We start from the raw sequence: 21,666 nt of genomic DNA, 5'->3' as shown, positions 1-21,666 counted from the left end.
CCTTTCCAAGAGGGTATCCACTTGAGGGGATGTGAGTCTCATATTTGCCACGTTTGGTTGAAACTATGGCTTATTTAGAGGATTGGGGCCTTTAGATGTAAATTAATGAAAGCACATAGACTAGTAGCAGTAAGACTGTCAACAGAAAACATGTGCAGCTGCACTGACAGGGCTTTTCTTTTTGGTGGGTTTAGGCTCTAATAGGCTCCCTATCAGATGAACAGCTGTCTGGTGTATGGACAATTTGGATAATGGGCCCCTTGATATGGCTTCCAGCCCTTCTGGGATGAGGGAATGATAAAAAATTTATAAAGATATGGGGAGACACTATAAAAAGGGCCTCATATAAAATGAGTCTTTATATACACATGAAGGCAATGCTCATCCACTTTAAATGTAAGGGGGTTGGGACATTTTAAAAAGTTGATGTGAGGTGTATAGCCTTGAGTGAAGGCCTACAGCAAGATACAGACCCATGTGGGGGTCCATTTACCTGACTGGAACTTGAAAAGGAGCCAGGTGAGACTATTACGTCTCTTAATTAAACTGGCTATTTGATACCTTCCAGGGACGTGAAAGTTCTGGTGAATACTTTTCCCAAGAGATTAGCACCATGTATTTTATAAAGAAGTAAAATGTGTATCTTGGTTATTATCACTTTTAACTCTGATAGTATGGAGTACATTATATTGTGTATTATGGCCTCAATACATATTATATGGAGATGTGTGGTTGTGATTTATATTTTGGGTATCTGTGGGGCTAGACACTCCAAGTTTTGTTAGCTTTTTCTCCCTTAAAGGGACAATTTTAGGCAATGACCCAACAGTTTATAATAAATGTGAAATGGGGCTACTTGTTGGCCAGCAATTTGGCTGAGTGTGTTGTTTCTTGGGTTCTGTCCTTCATTAGGGACATCCTGGCTAAAAGATGGAAAGCAGCAACATTCCATTAAGCTCCATCATGTATGATGGTTGCGGTGCTATTTGCATAGTCTATAAACATCCACTGCTGTTCATTAAGTTAGTCCCTAGTGGATTCTGAGCAGCCAAGTGGACTGGAGGAGGGGTGATATTCTCCAGCACCATGGCATTTAGCAAGGGATTGACAGCGGACACCACCTCCTTCTGCAGGTGGAATACACCACAGTGCTCAGGTTTGGCTCCATGCTCTATGAGGCTCTATGAGGCCTTACTAAGAGGCCTTAGTAGCTGTGCCATGTTTCTGGTGTATTATTTCTATGACCAATGTTTAACAAGCAGTTGGTATGGAAAATCACAGGCTCAGAGCTTCTATTTTCCAGAGAGCTCAGCATGTACTTCATTTGTTGTTTTTCTAATGACGCACAGTATGGAGCTAAGAGGGGCAGTTTCTTGCCTCAGAAGCCCTCGGGTAACTTATATCCATCTCAAGTGGTCTAGCGATTGCAGGAGGTATGACAAGAGGTTACCAGTATTTCTTTGGTGAAAGAGTCCTTCAGGGCACTAACAGGAGTAACTGTTGATTTTCATTTGGAAGTATTAAAATTTGTAAAGAAGAATATTTTTGCCATCAGAACCCCAAAAGTATTAAAGATGTTAGCCCTGTATCCCTTAAATGTATATCAAATGAGTCTCCTTGGAGGAGGATATAATTAATGTAAACCCACACCTCTGCTCCTGGAAGAAGGTGGATTCAACTGAGATCCTGTGTGCCAAGACTGTGTGTGACGGCAAAGCTGCTGAGGATGGACAGTCTGGAAAAGGTGTATTGTGTCTCTCTGAAGTGAAAGCAAATAGCAGTTAGAGGATGGTGAAATAGGCACTGAACAGAACATGTTAGCCACATTTTCAGGGGCAAAATATTTACCAGTTGTTGATTGAATAGAATCAGGAATTTCAATAATATTGGATATTCAAAACTACAATGAAGTACCACCTCACACTGTTCAGAATGACCATCATTAAAAAGTCTTCAAATAAATGCTGGAGACGTTGTGGAGAAAAGGGAACCCTCCTACACTGCTGGTAGGAATGTAAACTGGAGCAGTCATTATGGGAAACAGTATGGAGTTTCCTCAACAAACTAAAAATAGAGTGGCCATATGCAACTCTATTGTCATATGCAATTCCACTCCTGGGCATATCCCAGACAAAACTATATTTTGAAAAGATACATGTACCTCTATGTTCATAGCAGCACTATTTACAATAGCCAAGACATGGAAACAACCTAAAAGCCTATCAACAAATGAAAAAGATATGCCACACACACACACAGTGTGGCATATATATACACACACACACACACACACACACACACACAATGTGGCGTGTGTGTGTATATATATATACACACACACACACATATATACACACACACACACAATAGAATATTACTCAGCTATTCAAAAGAATGAAATCCCATTTGCAGCAATATGGATGAACCTAGAGATTATCACAGTAAGCCAAGTCAGAAAGAGATAGGAAATATATGACATCACTCGTATGTGAAATCTAAAATGAGCTTCCCAGATAGTGCAGTGGTAAAGAAGCCACCTGCCAATGCAGGAGATGTAAGAGATGAGGGTTTGATCCCTGGGTTGGGAAGATCCTCTGGAGAAAGAAATGGCAACCAACTCAAGTATTCTTGCCTGGAAAATTCCAAGGACAGAGGAACCTGGAGGGCTGTACTCCAAGGGGTTGCAAGGAGTCAGACACAATTGAGCACAGGAGGGGACAAAATAGAACCAGACTCACAGGCACAGAGTACAGACTAGCGGTTGCCAAAGGGGAGGTGGGTAGAGGAGGGGAAGGAGAAGTGTGGGAGTAGCAGACACAAACTCTTATATACAGGATGGATAAAATACAGGTCCTACTGCAGTGTACAGGGAACTATACTCAATATGCTGTGATAGACCACAATGGAAAAGAATATGAAAAACAATATGGATATAACTGAACTTTGCTGTTACAGCAGAAATTAAGACAACATTGTGTATCAACTATACTTCAATAAAATTTAAAATAAATAATACTGGATATTGAGTATGGGGGCCCCCAATGGGTGGGATATCATTAATACTGTAGTAATCCAATATAAGGTACCATTTTAATTTTTTTTTTTAGACAAACTCTTTAGTATATTCATTTAGCATATAAATTTTAGATTTCCAACTGGATCAAATTACAAGCTTTAATATTATTTTTATGTATATATTATTCAATTACCTTTTATCTGTTTTTGGTTTTAAATCAGTAAATCTAGAATTAGCATTGTTTGCCAAACTGGCGCTTGCTTAGTACCTAAAATTTAAAGTTCCTTCTTTTTTTCCCCTTGGGCTGTAGCCACCTAAAGTGGCACTCAGTTTTTCTGTTCTCTTCCTGTTTTAGATTTTTGTACCCTGAAGGTACAGTCTTCACTTTCTTTTTCTGGCTCTTAAGGGGAAAAGAGGGAGGCTGAAGGGGTCAGGTGCCTCTAGTCAACTTATCCCCGGGATTGCCCCTGTCCAAGGAATAATCAGTCCCCTTCTCACGCTGGCACCTTTTTAAAAACTTACAGAAAGACTTCTCTCTCTAGCTGACTAAAACTTTTCCATTTTTTCCTTTTCGGTGTTTACCTGATAAGCAAGCTCCTGTTGGTCCCTAGTAGCCTCTCTGTGATCAGTGCCCCTTCTCTAGGGTGTCCTAATCAACCTTAGTGGGGCTAGTGTCTACATCTAGAAAAGCAACGGTGACACCACCTTATCTTTTACATTTGCATATGAGACTCCTTGCATATTGATAAGTAGCAGCTCTTAGGAGAGCCCATGTACATGGATCAAGTGCTTTGCATTTTTAGCATTAATTGTACCAACTCCTCAGTTGTTTTGGGGGGCATGCTGGAACCGGGTGCTCCTTTACCTCTATCCTCCTTTCCACTGAATGTTGAGACACAGGGATCCGGGCATGGGACCTCTTACACTGTACTGGGTTGGGGAATGAGTTGCTTGTGACAGCGGCAAGCAGACATGGCAGAGAAGCTTGTGACCGGAACATCAGTGTTTGTGGGAAGCCATGATCTCCTGAGACGGCTCTCACACCAAACCCACAAATGGCCCACAATACCTAAGCAAGTGTTCAGGTGGAGTCATGTCTTACTACTTTGAGGAATAGGCTGAAATTTGACTCAGAAAAGCTCAGAGGGGGGAAAGGGAAATGGTTTATGGGTGCCTATAGGAACATATTGGAGAAGGAAATGGCAACCCACTCCAGTGTTCTTGCCTGGAGAATCCCAGGGACGGGAGCCTCGTGGGCTGCCGTCTATGGGGTCGCACAGAGTCGGACATGACTGAAGCAACTTAGCAGCAGCAGCAGCACAGGAACATATAAAGTCACAGACACTAGGTACTAATCTGGCCTCAATGCTTGCCAGCACTGCCTGGTCAGTGGATTAGACTTGTGTGATGGCACCAGGAGGCTGTCATTCCTCATCCTCAGCAGATGGATCTTTTCAAAACGTAGCCAGTTATCTATCTATACAGTATTTGCAGTTTGTAGAAAGACTTCTTTTTTCTTAAAATTAAAAAAACTTTCCAATTTCAACAGCATTCTCAAAGGTTAAAGGTCTGATATGAGGTCTAACAATTACACATTGAAAAACTCAACTCTGTAGTTGGTCAAGCTCACAAAAACCTCATTAACTAGTCTCCTATTGATAAGAATTAGAAAGAAAGGGAATATAAGACTAGGTTCATGATAATCACTTGTGGGTCACGACACAAGAGCAGAAAATAAAATAGAAATCTTCTGACATTTGACAATGTTAATTGGCTATAGCTCGACAACAAAAAAGAAATTTTCTGACATTTCATGTTTAAATCCAATTACATGACAGGATATTTTCTGCTTTGATGAATGTATTAGGACTTGGTCACATAGTAACCAGATTCATAGAAAAGTCGTTCAAGCTGCCATCTGATGCATTAAAATAAAGGAAATGTAGGATTTTTCCTAAGTTAAAAACCTCCAATGATGCATTTTTTCAATTGTGGAAGGCAATGAATTAAAAAATACTTAACATAAAGCTAGAAAATGGTTAAATAAATGAAAGCATTGCAAAAACTGAACATATTAATAAAAATAAACTAATTTTGATTCTAACTTTTCAACTATAATTTTTGATATAATCCTCAGTAAAATCACCCTTGAAGGTGAAAATGAGCAAAGTGACTGTACAACCAGCAGGACAAAGTCAGTGCTGATAACCTCTGCTTGCTCGTCCCCTAAGACTGCATCTTATCGTTCACACAATCTGCTGAGGCCCACAAAGGCGATACCACAACCTGTCTCCTTGTACTACAGTGGCTGCAGCAGGCCACAGCAACTGGGGTTCAGGGAAAATGTTCTGATTAAATATAGCGAACTTGTTTTAGGACTTCATGCAAATATTAACCTTATTTTAAGACAAAAGGGAAAACAATTACTCAAGTTCACAGTTCATTTAGCTGTCACTGGACAACAGAGGTCCGTTTAGTCAAAGCTATGGTTTTTCTAGTAGTCATGTATGGATATGAGAGTTGGACTGTGAAGAAAGCTGAGCGCCGAAGAATTGATGCTTTTGAACTGTGGTGTTGGAGAAGACTCTTGAGAGTCCCTTGGACTGCAAGGAGATCCAACCAGTCCATCCTAAAAGAGATCAGTCCTGAATATTCATGGGAAGGACTGATGCTAAAGCTGAAACTCCAATACTTTGGCCACCTGATGTGAAGAGCTGACTCATTTGAAAAGACCCTGATGCTCTGGGAAAGATTGAGGGGAAGAAGAGAAGAGGACGACAGAGGATGAGATGGTTGGATGGCATCACCAACTCAATGGACATGAGTTTGAGTAAACTCCGGGAGTTGGTGAGGCGTGCTGCAGTCCATGGGGCCGCAAAGAGTCGGACACGATTGAGCAACTGAACAGAACTGAACTGGACAACTGAAAAGATAAAATAGTCCAGTTTTAAAAGTTTTGATAGAGACAAAAAGGGTACTAAGAACGATATTCATCCTTCCTCATCACTGCTGCTCCAGGCATCTTCAAATGCTGGATTTAACTGTGATCTGGTTGAAGTCTAAAAAAGGAAGCAAAAAAGAAAGATTCAATTATTCTACCTCATAATTTTAGGCTCACAATATAATTATGAAATCAGATAAAAAGCAACTAGATTATTTTGAAAGAAACTATGTAACTGTTCATTTAAAACCAAAAGTAACTTAGAAACACCCACATTCAATATAAAACAATGCAACTTCATTTTAAATAGATATATCAGACTTTATTCAAATTATGTTTCCCTCAAAGTAGTTACCTCATACACAGACACACACACACACGATGCTGCTACTATTATGAAGGCATTTTTTTTTTTTTTATAACCCTTTGGAGTTACCAGGAGTACAGGGCACGCTCATATCCGTGTGGCTAAGACTGGACTCAGGTCTGCAGGCTGGCTTGACAGCCCAAAATATTAAAGTGAGCAATTTTTTACTGTTTTGATGGACTTGATTTTTATAAATAAGCAAAATTCATATACAGGGAATAAGGTGTTCATCAAATGGAGCAATACCCTTTTTGGTATGAAGTAGTGAGGTTTGTTTGTTATTATAGCTAGTAAAGTAGTGGAAAGAGACAGACAAAATGTGTTGGATTTGCTAACGTTTTGTCATTAGCACACAGGTTTCCCTGGGAGAATTCTTTGAAAGAGAATATGCATTAGATGGTGTTTCAAAAACAACAAAACAGCACAGTATTCTTACAACTTTAGAGCTATACCTAAATAAATGTAATCAGCAATAGAGGAATTTTAATTATTTGTAGTAGTTCAAATCAATTCACTTGTTTGGGGAATTTGTTTGAATGGCTACCCTCTTATTCTTAGGCAAATGATTCAGGGACTTTAAAATGATCTCTGTTGTCTTTGAGTACCTAGGTTTTATGAATCATGTGTGCTTCTTATTTTGCAGTTTTTACATTTGCTGTCAGTTTGCTCACATCCCAAATCCAATAACATATTAGTACTTAGACTATTCTTAAATTATTTTAGAAGTATTACCTTTTACAACATACACCAATATTTTATGTTAAGGGTAACCCTTACTGCATATTTGAGAATGTTCATTTCCTTTTTGATGAACATGATGGCTTAGACTCTTAAGATTCAAACAATGATAACAGCAGAAAAAAGTAGGTGTTTCCAGTAAATTTCCCAAGTGTCAGCCAGGATAGTCAGAAAACAATATATTAATTTAGGTATTCTTTTTAGCTGTGAAAGCTATAGATCTGAGTCCTTTACTTAATCTTATAATGTTGGCCATTGTTACTTAGTTGTTCAAGCAAAATTCCATTATACCCTGTGTCCAGATCCAAAACTATTATCAAAGCTTAGCTAACTACTCACTTATTTCTAGTAGCAGTCCACTGATATGCAAGAGTAGCATACTGAAGTCTGTTCGTTTATGCTTTCAACCAAGCTTTTACTGAAATTCCTACCTTTCTGGGTTTATGATTTAACTACCAAGTTAGGTTATTTAGTGACAGTTTATTTAAAGACTCATTGTCCTCTGGGGTGAGGTGATTATTTTTCCCTACTCTATCTCTAAAAGCCTTTAACTCTGCATTAGATGTCTACCAAAAATGTCCTTAGGTAGATAAGTCACACAAAGGCCATGTCTCCTAATTTCACTATGGAAAGTCAATATATAACCTATTAAACACTTAAATTTCATTTGAAGAATCAACAGAGAAGCAGAATTATATTTTAATGTAAATTACTGTTGCTATGATAGGCAAACAAAAATAAGTGAAAACTAGAAATGTAGTTGCATATAAATTTTACTGTATTTATAGCAGTAAAGAAAAAATATGAATGTATTACAGTATTATTAGAAGTACATTTTATTGCTAAACATCACAAATAAAGCATCTTATAATTGACAGCTGCAGTAAAAACATCACACATGATATAGTACTGTTTGAGACCTATGGATCAATTTAACTACCATCCATTACTTCAGTTTTCTCTACAACATCTCCTCCTAGTGGACATTCTTTCTATGCTTGAACATATCCATCTCTACTTAACCAGCCTGCCTGTTCTGCTGATAGCTGTGAAGGGAAATAAGAGTTAAAAGGGGATCTAGTTCAGGTCCATAGAATGCGAAGGAAGAATGAAAACAATTTTAACATCTTCTACACATATATCTTACTAAATTTGATAAATTCAAAATTTTTTTACTGGTAATTAGTGGACAGTCTTTAAAGGTAGAACATAGGGTTGTCTGAATATAGAAAATAATTACACATCTTTATCACTGTTGTTTATTCTGACTCTTTTGCAACCCCACGGACTGTAGCCTGCCATGCTCCTCTGTCCATGGGATTTCCAAGACAAGGATACTGAAGTTGAGTTGCCATTTCCTTCTCCAGGGGATCTTCCCAACCCAGGAATGGCACTGGCGTCTCCTGCACCGCCAGGCAGATTCTTTACCACAGAGTTACCAGGAAAGACCCCAAGATAATACATCTAAATAAAACAGTTACATACTATGTAACAGTCAAAATAAAGTAAGATTCTTGATGAGAGGTCAGATTTAGATTGTAACATAGTCACTCTAGATCTCAGGCAGAAAAAAGTGATTAGGAGTTGTATAGGCTTGCCTTGAGTGTGACCAGATTTTAGGAAGAGTGGGCAAAAGGAAGGCAGATCCCTCAGAAAAATAAAACAAACTTCCCCGCAAAAAAAAAAAAAAAAAAGCAACCTGTTAATTAAATAATAGGATTTATGCTTAAAGATCATAAAACTTGTTTCTATTGCCTAATGCCCTTCAGGTTTTTATGGTAGAAATAAATCCTCCTCTATAGGTTGGGTATCAGGAGAAACAATCCTAAGGGATTCTGTCTTGGTTGATGGAGAAGTATATCTCATCTCAAAAGTCGATCTGAGGTACCATCTCATGCCGGTCAGAATGGCTGCTATCTAAAAATCTACAAACAATAAAGCTGGAGAGGGTGTGGAGAAAAGGGAACCCTCTTACAGTGTTGGTGGGAATGCAAACTAGTACAGTCACTACAGAGAACAGTGTGGAGATTCCTTAAAAAACTGGAACTAGAACTGCTACATGACCCAGCAATCCCACTGCTGGGCATACACACCAAGGAAACCAGAATTGAAAGAGACATGTGTACCCCAATGTTCATCACAGCACTGTTTATAATAGCCAGGACATGGAAGCAACCTAGATGTTCATCGACACACGAATGGATAAGAAAGCTGTGGTACATATACACAATGGAATATTACTCAGCCATTAAAAAGAATACATTTGAATCAGTTCTAATGAGGTGGATGAAACTGGAGCCTATTATACAGAGTGAAGTAAGTCAGAAAGAAAAACACCAATACAGTATACTAACACATATATATGGAATTTAGAAAGATGGTAATGATAACCCTATATACGAGACAGCAAAAGAGACACAGATGTATAGAACAGTTTTTTGGACTCTGTGGGAGAAGGCGAGAAGGCGAGGGTGGGATGATTGGGGAGAATAGCACTGAAACATGTATATTATCATATATGAAACAGATCGCCAGTCCAGGTTTGATGCATGAGATGGTGCTCAGGGCTGGTGCACTGGGATGACCCAGAGGGATGCGACTGGCAGGGAATGGGAGGCGGATTCAGGATGGGGAACACATGTACACCCCTGGCTGATTCATGTGAATGTATGGCAAAAACCACAATATTGTAAAGTAATTAGCCTCCAACTAAAATACAGAAATATAAAAAAAAAAAAAAGGCGATCTGAAAGGTAACCCAAGAACAATTTTACTTCAATGATTCTGATGTTTGAAGATATTATAAACTTGCCCTAGATCATTAACGAATGGCAGAACTGGAATTCAAACCCAATTACCAGTGTTACTATTATTTAGTTTACCTGACCCTAAAGACAGGTGAGTGTGTAAATGTACATATGTGTGTGTTTTGTGTTAAGTTGCCTCTCTGAGGAACTGTAGCAGTCATTCATTTGAGAGGGGAGATGAAAATACTTCTAAATATCAGTTAAACAGTAAGTATACATGTAAGGCTAGAGAAGGAAATGGCAAGCCACTCCAATATTCTTGCCTGGAGAATCCCATGGACAGAGGAGCCTGGTGGGCTGCTGTCTATGGGGTTGCACAGAGTCGGACACGACTGAGGCGACTTAGCAGCAGCAGCATACATGTAAGGAAGAGGGTCTGGTATACACAGACTGCTCTACTGAGATCTGCATCATGATCATATTCATGTTCTACCTACATTCACAGGAATCTTCAAAAGTTTTGTGGAAATAATCTTAGCATTTATCATCTTATAAAGAGAATGGTGCTTATCTTAAAGCACATACATGCTGCTGCTGCTGCCGCCAAGTCGCTTCAGTCATGTCCGACTCTGTGTGACCCCATGGACTGTAGCTTACCAGGATCCTCTGCCCACAGGATTTTCCAGGCAAGAACACTGGCGTGGGTTGCCACTGCCTTCTCTGAAAGCATATACATAGTGCATTTTAAAAGGTAAATATAAAACCTAACTTGTTTTTTGTGTATACCTATTTGATTTATACTTGTTCAGCTTAATTGCCTATATACAAAAATTCTTCCAGATGGGGAAGAATCAAACTATCACCATAACTATATAATAAGGAAATAAACCATCAGAGTCACATACTATCTTTATAAAATAAACAATTTCAGTTTTCTTATAATATCTTTTTTTCATACACAGGTCAAAGATGATTTACTTTTATTTTTATAGTTTATATTTGGTGAATGATTGTTAAACATTCTAATGTGGCCTAGTGTTATAAGTTAGATTTAATGTATACAATAATTCCCCAATAGCAGGACACAGTAATTAACATTTTAAGCTTTTTATTAAAAAAAAATTCAGTTTTTAAAGCAGCTGTACACTAAAACTACTCAAAGTCATACTAAACCAAATTAGACACATATCTATAAAATTTCACCTTTAGATAGCTTGACATGAAAATAAAAAAATTAAGAGGCTACTACCTAAGACCAGAGATCATGTCTTATTCATCTTTGTTTTCCCACAGCATTTTTCAGGTTCTTTATTCACAGTGTCATATTTACACTAATTTATCTGGTAAAAGTGCAAATTGATAAAATTTGACAGTGTGAATAAAAGACCTTAAAAATGTCATACAAGATAACTCAAGTCCCAAGAAGTCATGGCATTTCCCTGGTGATCCACTGGTTAAGACTCCATGCTTCCACTGTAGGAAGTGTGGGTTTGATCCCTGGTTCCAAACAGGAAAAGGAGTACGTCAAAGCTGTATACTGTCACCCTGATTATTTAACTTGTATGCAGAATACATCATGAGAAACACTGGGCTGGAGGAAGAACAAGCTGGAATCAAGACTGCCGGGAGAAATATCAATAACCTCAGATATGCAGATGACACCACCCTCATGGCAGAAAGCAAAGAAGAACTAAAGAGCCTTTTGATGAAAGTGAAAGAGGAGAGTGAAAAAGTTGGCTTAAAGCTCAACATTCAGAAAACGAAGATCATGGCATCCGGTTCCATTACTTCATGGCAAACGGATGGGAAAACAGTGGAAACAGTGTCAGACTTTATTTTTCTGGGCTCCAAAATCACTGCAGATGGTGATTGCAGCCATGAAAGTAAAAGATGCTTACTCCTTGGAAGAAAAGTTATGACCAACCTAGATAGCATATTCAAAAGCAAAGACATTACTTTGCCAAAAAAGGTCCGTCTAGTCAAGGCTATGGTTTTTCTAGTGGTCATGTATGGATGTGAGTTGGACTATAGAGAAAGCTGAGCACCGAAGAATTGATGCTTTTGAACTGTGGTGTTGGAGAAGACTCTTGAGAGTCCTTTGGACTGCAAGGAGATCCAACCAGTCCATTCTAAAGGAAATCAGTTCTGAATATTCATGGGAAAGACTGATGCTAAAGCTAAAACTCTAATACTTTGGCCACCTGATGCGAAGAGTTGACTCATTGGAAAAGACCCTGATGCTGGGAGGAACTGGGGGCAGGAGAAGAAAGGGACGACAGAGGATGAGATGGCTGGATGGCATCACTGACTTGATGGACATGAGTTTGAGTAAACTCCGGGAGTTAGTGATGGACAGGGAGGCCTGGAGTGCTGCGATTCATGGGGTTGCAAAGAATCGGACACGACTGAGCGACTGAACTAACTAACTAAGAATGACAGAAAGCTATATTATGAAAGACAATTTTTACAAATAGTTATTAATGACATGGAAAACGTCTAAGAAGGATGCTAAGTTGTATGTTCAAGCATGATATTAACTATGTTAAAAATATGCACAGGATAAAACAAGAATGAAATAAATAAAAATGTTAAAATTGATAAACTTCAGAAATTTATTTCATTCTCAATATTTTTTTGAATTTTCCTAATGTATTATACAGGTAAGTTATTTAAACAATCAGAAAATAGCAAGAAATGCTTTAAAAGCCTCTCCCATTTAAAGTAAATTAGTAAAAAATTTTTTATGATTTAGAAGTCACTGTACAACTTGTATAAATAATATTTACCTCATCATCATCATCAGGAACTGATTCACATAAGGATGGTACCCAAGCAAGAATATTGCAGTCTCTGCTACCACTGTAAAGTTCCTATAACACAGAAAACAAAGATGTGGTTGTGGGTCAGCTGAAAGCTGATGCCAATTTGAAATGAACAATTTTTTTAAATGACTAATTCTTAGGTTAGATTAGATGAAATCTATTTCTATTCCCCAAAGACACTGGATTGATGCCCTTTTCTGTTTGTTTAAGAAATAGTAAAACTTTGTTTTGTATTTTAAAATAGCATTAGGATATGTTAGAATTTGCTTACATGGTTAAAATTCACAAAAACCATTGCCATAGTTTTTTTTTTTTTTTTAAATCAATTGTATCCATATATTTCAAGTGTCAGAGAATAAAAAAATGGTTGCGTCAATAACTGAACTTTAATAAAGGCTTTCAATGAAGAAACCATACGTTGTTGTTCAGTTGCTAAGTTGTGTCTGACTCTCTGTGACCTCATGGATGGTAGCACACCAGGGTCCTCTGTCCTCCACTATCTCTCAGAATTTGCTCAAATTCATGTCCATTGCGTTGGTGATGCTATCTAACCACTGCATCCTCTACTGCCCTCTTCTTTAGCTTTCAATCTTTCCCAGCATCAGGATCTTTTCCAGTTAGTCGGCTCTTGCATCAGGAGGCCAAAGTATTGGAACTTCAGCATCAGTCCTTCCAGTGAATATTCAGGGTTGATTTCCTTTAGGATTGACTGGTTTGATCTCCTTGCAGACCAAGGGACTCTCAAGAGTCTTCTTCAGCACCACAATTTGAAAGCATCAATTTTTCAATGCTCACCATTTTTTTATGGTCCAACTCTCACATCCATACATGACTACTGGAAAAACCATAGCTTTGACTATAAGAACCTTTGTGGGCAAAATGACGTCTCTCCCTTTTAATATGCTGTCTAGGTTTGTCATAGCTTTTCTTCCAAGGAGCAAGTGTCTTTTAATTTCATGGCTTTAATTTTAATTTGTCACTATCTGCAGTGATTTGAGAGTCTAGGAAAAGAAAATCTGATACTGCTTCCACTTTTCCCCCTTTTATTTGCCATGAAGTGATGAAGTGGATGCCATGATCGTAGTTTTTTTGAATGCTGAGTTTTAGGCCAGCTTTATTCACTCTCCTCTTTCACTCTCATCAAGAGGCTCTTTAGTTCTTCACTTTTTGCCACTAGAATGGTATTATCTGCATAATTGAGGCTGTTGATATTTCTCCCAGCAATCTTGATTCCAGCTTGAGATTCATCTAGCCTGGCATTTCACATGATGTACTCTGCATTTGGGCTTCTCTGGTGGCTCAGATTGTAAAGTGTCTGCCCACAATGCGGGACACCTGGGTTTGATGCCTGGGTCAGGAAGATCCCAGGGAGAAGGAAATGGTAACCCACTCTAGTACTCTTGCCTGGAAAACCCCATGGATGGAGAAACCTTGTAGGCTATAGTCCATGGGGTCGCAAAGAGTTGGACACGACTGAGTGATTTCACTTCTACTCTGTATATAAGTTAAATAAGCAAGGTGACAATATACAGTCTTGTCGTACTCTTTTCCCACTTTGGAATGAGTCAGTTGTTCCATGTCTGGTTCTAACTGTTGTTTCTTTACCTTCATACAAGTTTCTCAGGAGACAGGTAAAATGGTTTGGTACTCTCCTCTCTGTAAGAATTCTCCACATTTTGTTGTGATCCATACAGTCAAAGGTTTTAGCATAGTCAATGAAGCTGAAGTAGATGTATTTTTGGAACTCCCTTGCTTTCTCCATGATCCAACGAATGTTTGCAATTTGATCTCTGTTCCTCTGTCTTTTCTAAACCCAGCTTGTACATCTGGAAGTTCCTGGTTCACGTACTGCTGGAGCCATTAGCTTGAAGGATTTTGAACATAACTTTGCTAGTAAGTGAAATGAGTGCTTTAAACATTCTTTGTCATTGCCCTTCTTCAGGATTGGAATGAAAACTGAACTTTTCCAGATCTGTGTTCACTGCTGAGTTTTCCAAATTTTCTGACACATTGAGTGCAGCACTTTAACAGCATCATCTTTTAGGATTTTAAATAGCTCAGCTTAATTCCATGACCTCCACTAACTTTGTTGGTAGTAATGCTTCCTAAAGCCCACTCAACTTCACACTCCAAGATGTCCAACCCTAGGTGAGTGACCACACAACTGTGGTTATCCAGGTCATTAACACCTTTTTTGTATAGTTCTTCTGTGTATTCTTGCCACCTCTTCTTAGTCTGTTCTGCTTCCGTTAGGTCCTTACCATTTCTGTCCTTTATCGTGCCCATCCTTGCATGAAATGTTCCCTTGACATCTTCAACTTTCTTGAAAAGATCTCTAGTCTTACACATTCTATTGTTTTCCTCTATTTTTTTGCACTGTTCATTTAAGAAAGCCTTCCCATCTCTGCATTCTGTTGGATGTATTTTTTCATTTTTCCCTTGCCTTTTGCTTTTCTTCTTTCCTCAGCTATTTGTAAAGCCTCCTCAGGTAACTACTTTGCAGAAACCATAAGAGTTTCTAGCTAAAATAGGCCAGGAATTTAAAAAAAAGTTTTATTTAGCTCAAAACTGCCTAACTAGCTGCTGAAGAGCATTAAGATTCATATGCCATGCTTGTTGAGAAGCTTATTTTATAAGCTGGGGCTGATGCAGTCAATGGCAATGTCTTTATGGATATGGTGTCTGTACATGCTGAACAATATTCATTCTTCTTCTGACAAAACTTCAGAAATATGTTATATTGGCTAGTACTGAAAATATTTCTGTGGGGCAGTGAAATAGATACTCTCACATACAGAGGGTATAAACTGATATAATCCTTTCAGAGACTGAAATGTCTGTATGTGTCAGAAGTTTTTGTATACATTTCTAAGAAGTCATGCTAAAGACACGTATGAAATTCAAGGTTATTATCACCAATATTATATTTATAATAAAACAATAATTTTCCAAATATTATTGTCCAGGGTTATGATTTATATATAAATCTATGCTGCATTAATATGATATATTATATAGCCACTAAATTTGTTTTTGAAGAATATTTAATGACACTGGAAAATATTCATATTGTCAAGAGAAAGGAGCAGGATATAAACCAAATACAGAGTGAAAAGAAAATAACGGGATGTAAAACACTAGGTCAATTTTTTAAAAAGCTACTAAGCAAAGAATAAGGGCTAAAAAGAAAAGTCAGCAAAATGTTAAAACTCTGACTGTTTACTTTTCTCACAAATGTATTTCTATACAAATATTTCTAACACTACAACTTTCTTCCTGATCTGGTATTAAATTATTTAGTTTTATTTTTATTCATCTCAAAAGCGATTTGAGGCATAGTAAAATCAGTATTTTTCTTAAAAAAAATAAAAGTAAAGGTTCTTGGTAAACAGAAAATAAGATTATGAAGTAACTTACAGGAAATATAGATGTAAAGAAAATAAAGTAAATTATGCAAGGAGATCCAATCAGTCCATTATAAAGGAGATTGGTCCTGGTTATTCTTTGGAAGGAATGATGCTAAAGCTGAAACTCCAGTACTTTGGCCACCTCATGTGAAGAGTTGACTCATTGGAAAAGACTCTGATGCTGGGAGGGATTGGGGGCAGGAGAAGGGGACAACAGAGGATGAGATGGCTGGATGGCATCACTGACTCGATGGACGTGAGTTTGAATGAACTCCGGGAGTTGGTGATGGACAGGGAGGTCTGGCGTGCTGCGATTCATGGGGTCGCAAAGAGTCGGACACGACTGAGCGACTGAACTGAACTGACACATTATCAAATTTCCTAAATGGAACAAAATTCTACAGACTGTACTGTTTAAAATTTAGAATGTATGCTTACTGTGGATGGTGCAAAGATATTTTCATATGCCCAGTGCTGTAGAGCAATTTAGTTCCTGAGAAGACAAGATTATATACTCAAGATAAACTAAGGTCAGGTAACCTTGTTTTCTCATGATTAAATGAAGGTGCTGTATCTTTGCCAGGAATATCACATACACTTGGGCAATTTGACTAAGCTGATGCATGCCAGTCTTAGTCAAGGTAAAATTATTTTATCTTTGTAGTTAATATTTTGTAGGGTGCAACTTTGAGACTATGTAATATCCATTCCTCATCAGACTTTCAAGTTATTAGGTTAATTACTAGTAGCAGAATGGATTCAGGAATCCCTATTCTAGTCAATAGAAAATAATCAACTATTATCATTATTTATTTTGATGTTGGATATATCTTCAAATTTTTATATTTATAGCAGAATTACTATAAATATCAATTTTATTTTCCAATAGTGAGTTTTTGTGTAATATATAATTGGTAAAAGGGTTCTGCTGCTAAATGGATGCAAAAGCACTACTCTTTTACTTTTTTTTTTTTTTTTTGTGTAATAGTTTTATTAAACTATAAAGGAGACAGAGAAAGCTTCTGACATAGGCATCAGAAGGGGACAGAAAGAGTACCACCCTGGCTAGTCTTCAGCTGGATATATAGCCACTGCTGCTGCTAAGTTGCTTCAGTCCTGTCCAACTCTGTGCGACCCCATAGACGGCAGCCCACCAGGCTCCCCCATCCCTGGGATTCTCCAAGCAAGAACACTGGAGTGGGTTGCCATTTCCTTCTCCATACTCTTTTACTTTTATAATTTAGATTTATAATTATCTTCCTTTTCAGAAATCATAATAGATGGAATGGGATAAGAGCTGGAAGCTTTCTGATATAATGAAGTAATTAAAATCTTTCTTAGTACATAGCACATACAGAAATGATATTTGTCAAGAGGCAACTGGCCTCAGCTTTCTGGCTAGACCTGGTCCAGTGATTTCAGGGACTGAGAGGAATCAATTATCTTTACTTACTTTTAATCTGTACTAATCCATTCTTCACTCACTTTCAGTCCAATCTTCCTAGCAGGAACATCTGCTAGGAAGCTCTGATATGGTGAAAAGCAATAGCTGGTAGTCAGAATACTTGAATTAAAATCTTGGCTTTGTCTCTAGTGACTCTGAAGGAGAAAAGTACTGTATTCTATAAATTTCTTTGAATGGATAATCACCCTCTGTCAATCTACTTGCAGATTTGAGGCAGGTTATATCACCCCCTCGTTGCCTTATTACTATTTTCCCAGAAGCAACGCTAAAAATAGTCAATAAGTAGTACATCAGGCAGAGAAGGAAACGGCACCCCACTCCAGTACTCCTGCCTGGAAAATCCCACGGACGGAGGAGCCTGGTAGGCTGCAGTCCATGGGGTGGCTGAGGATCGGACACGACTGAGCGACTTCACTTTCACTTTTCACTTTCATGCACTGGAGAAGGAAATGGCAACCCACTCCAGTGTTCTTGCCTGGAGAATCCCAGGGACGGGGGAGCCTGGTGGGCCGCCGTCTATGGGGTCGCACAGGGTCAGACACGACTGAAGTGACTTAGCAGCAGTAGCAGTACATCAGGACACTGGCCAATCAGAAGAGATATTGGACATAGAGTAGAAGCAGGGTTTTAAAGGTCCCTCTTAGTTACTAGGTTGAAGTGAGGTCTAGGAGGCTCTAGGAAATAAGGTGAAGCTGGAGGTCATGTAAGGGGCTTAGTACAAAAGCTATGTAACAAACTAAAGGATACGTGTTTGAGTATTTTAATAATGAATACTGCCATATAGATGCGTGCTAGGTGAAAACTAGCCCTGTATATCTTACTTCACAGTGTCAGACACAGATTAAGTAATGTCTATTAATGAGTGACTGAATAGGTGATAAAGTCCCTCCAAGCAATAACTCATGGACGGAGGAGCCCGGTAGGCTACAGTCCATGGGGTCACGAAGAGTTGGACACAACTGAGCGACTTCACTTTCACGCACTGGAGAAGGAAATGGTACTCCAGTATTCGTGCCTGGAGAATGCCAGGGACAGAGGAGCCTGGTGGGCTGCCGTCTATGGGGTCACACAGAGTCGGATATGACCGAAGCCACTTAGCAGCAGCAGCAATAACCCATAATTTTCATTCTTTCGGTATTTAATTTTTATAAGTCTCATTTTCCTCATCTACAATGCAGGGAAAAATCCCAACAATCTCGCTACACTTAAGAATCAGTTAAAGGAGCATATGAGATAATCTATGCAAAAGTTCTATGGAGAAAACACTCTGCTCCATTGGTGAGACTAAAGAGAAAGATTAAGATGTTAAAAAAACAAAACCCATAGGTTTTGGCAAGCTAGCTACCCAAACATTTTAAATTCCCTTAAGTATCATTCTTACCTGGAAATTAGACTGAAATACACAGCAGTCAACACTTTTATAGTGTCCCTTAAGCATAGTTATCTGTTCTCCAGAGTAAATTGTATAAACAGCAATGGTGCTACCATATGGTACAAAAACAAATTCTGAACTGCAGCCAGAGGAGACAGTGAATTTCAATCCTTTTCTACTATCATTATATACTTTTCCATAGTTGACCTGCAGGATGTAAAAGCATAAAGTTACTTAAATATGAATTAAAAAGACAATAAAGACAACTATTTACTTAAAATATTATACTATAGAAACAGCTCCAATAAGTCTAAAGAAAATGATCAGTGTCCTAATAGAAACAAGGACCAATGACATACATGTACATTTTGCATACAAGGGAAGTACAAATAGTAAAATGATCCACAAAAACAAATGTTCACATTTCAACCTTGATAGAAATAAAAATGCAAATTAAGGTAACCTTGAAAAATCATTTTAGATCATTTAGCAAAAATTTTAATAAACCATTAAGACACTCAATATTAGTACAAGTGAGGTAAATATGTAGATGGCACTGTAATTTGGTCTTCCCTTCTAAAAGGCCAAATGGTTTATTATGCAACAAAATATAAAGTATACCTTAATATTGACACATATGTATATATAAATACATTTTTGGAGAGAGAATAACTTTCTTTTTATACGTATATAAAATACATATAACATAAAATTTATATATAAATATAATGTAACAAAATTTAAATATATAGTATAAAGAAAAAATACATATAACATAAAATTTGCCATCGTAACTATATTTAAATATACAGTTCAGTGACATTAGGGCTTTCCAGGTGGCTTAGTGGTAAAGAATCCATCTGCCAATGTAGGAAACGCAAGAGATGTGGGTTTGATCCCTGGGTCAGAGAGATCCCCTGGAGGAGGAAAGGACAACCCACTCCAGTATTCTTCCCAGGATAATCTCATGGACAGAGGAGCCTGGTGGGCTACTGTCCCTGGGGTCACAAAAAGTCCTACATGACTGACACACATCAGTGACATAAGCATATTTACACTGCTGGGCAACCAGCACTACCATCCATTTTCTATCTTGCAAAACTGAAATTCTATACCCATTAAACAACAAAGATATTCTTACTCCTTGACCTAGTAACTACTACTGGGAATTCATCTTAGGCTAATAAATTAAACAGCAAAAAGGTATATGCCCAGAGGAGTTCAATGTGGCCTTATCTAGAATGGCAGAGTAATTGAGAACAGATGTAGATTCCTAAGAGTATTATATTAATTCTAGCTTATACAGCAGTTAAAAATTATAAGTTTGAAATTATGTAGAAAATAGAAATAAAAGTATAAAAAGAAAAGAACACGAATAGTATATATACTCTTAATTTCAGCTTTATATAAAAAATTATATATTTGCAAGAAACTAATAATTCTGCACCTGTACACCAAGGTTGCAAGCCCAACAACATCAGCATCACCTGCACAATTAGAAACAGAATTCCAGACCCCATCCCAACCTACTGAACTACAATCTTCATTTTAACAAGATCCCTAGATGATCTCTAAGTCCATCAAAGTCTGAGAAGCTTTGGGCTAAAGATATTGACAGGTTTACTTTCTGTTGATAATTTAGATAAGCAGCTTAAGGTAAGTATAAAACCAGTATCTAATGATCTGAGAATTGTGAGTGAGATCACCAAAATCTCCCTTTACTATGGCTAATACTGGAGTTTAAACAGTGAGTGATTTTCCCTTTTTTCTTTTTCTAAAGGTTGGGTGGGAGTGGTGTATGTGCGTGCGTGCGTGTGTGTGTGTGTGTGTGTGTGTGTATTTGTGCACATGTGTATGTGTGAGGCTCAAAAGGATATGCAATGGTAATTATGGATACTACACTTGGCTTACACACCATTGAGATTTACATGTGACAGAAATGAGCACACGTATTCAGCAATCCCACTGAAGGAGCGGTATAGTGAAATGTTAAAACGTTTAAACTTAAAAATCAGTAGATTTGGGTTTCTGAAACCAACTCCACCCCCCTACCTTTTTGCTGCCTCTTATGAGTAATGAATGACTTAACTTCTGAGTTTCATTCTTCTAATATATTAAAAGGAAATAAAATTGTTTACCAGAGATTGTGAAAAATAAAAAGAAATAATGCATAAGAGAAAACCTAGGATACAAAAGTATTCAGTGAGTCCCTAGATTTATTCATTCTTATATATTTAAAAGTATAACATTTCCCCACTTGTGTATTTTGATCCTTCATGTACAACAATTTGTAGAATAACATCAGGGTGGGAGGATGGAGAAAAAACACAACTAGCAAAAAAAGAAAAATCTCAACTAGCCATTTTCTGTTCCTCCTAGAAAAATTATGAACTGCTAGACTGTAATGGTCTTTTTCATACATCAGAACACCTACCTACAAAACTTATGTTCTTTGCATTATACTACATTCCATCCCAAATGTGAACTGGAAAGTGTTCAATGAGATATAAATACTGAACTAGCTCTCTAACTTCTGTCTGTGGTTTTAGGTGCTCCCCCTGCAATCCATTTTGCAACTTACCGTTCTATTAATCTTGGTAACTCACTGTTGTGATCAAATCACCTTTGGGCTCTAAACTATCAATACCTTTTCAATGTCTATGGAATGAAGTTCTAATAACAGATTAAGGGAAGGAGAGATCTACCATTTACTAAGTGCTTGGTGTCACACACTGTGCTAGGTGATTATCTAAGTGCCCCATTTTATGACTATAAGTATTTACCATAAAAA

General features: G+C 37.8%; 1 protein-coding gene across 2 annotated transcripts in view; it reads right to left on the bottom strand.

Annotated features, from left to right (window-relative positions):
- Positions 1-4,764: 4,764 nt before the first annotated feature.
- ERCC8 (ERCC excision repair 8, CSA ubiquitin ligase complex subunit) overlaps positions 4,765-21,666 on the bottom strand; it is a 55,157-nt gene continuing 38,255 nt past the window's right edge. For both annotated transcript variants that reach the window (XM_055555092.1, XM_055555093.1), the window contains 3 exons: positions 18,885-19,082; positions 12,596-12,679; positions 4,765-6,075 (listed from right to left, as the gene is read on the bottom strand). In XM_055555092.1, the coding sequence (XP_055411067.1) occupies positions 6,007-6,075; positions 12,596-12,679; positions 18,885-19,082 (351 nt within the window). In that variant the 3' untranslated portion in view covers positions 4,765-6,006. The remainder of the gene's footprint in view (positions 6,076-12,595; positions 12,680-18,884; positions 19,083-21,666) is intronic.

The sequence above is a fragment of the Bubalus kerabau genome, chromosome 18 (assembly GCF_029407905.1).
Source record: "Bubalus kerabau isolate K-KA32 ecotype Philippines breed swamp buffalo chromosome 18, PCC_UOA_SB_1v2, whole genome shotgun sequence".
NCBI classification, from domain to species: domain Eukaryota; kingdom Metazoa; phylum Chordata; class Mammalia; order Artiodactyla; family Bovidae; genus Bubalus; species Bubalus kerabau.
Note: the sequence above shows the minus strand (reverse complement) of the source record. Positions and strands in the feature narration are given on the sequence as shown.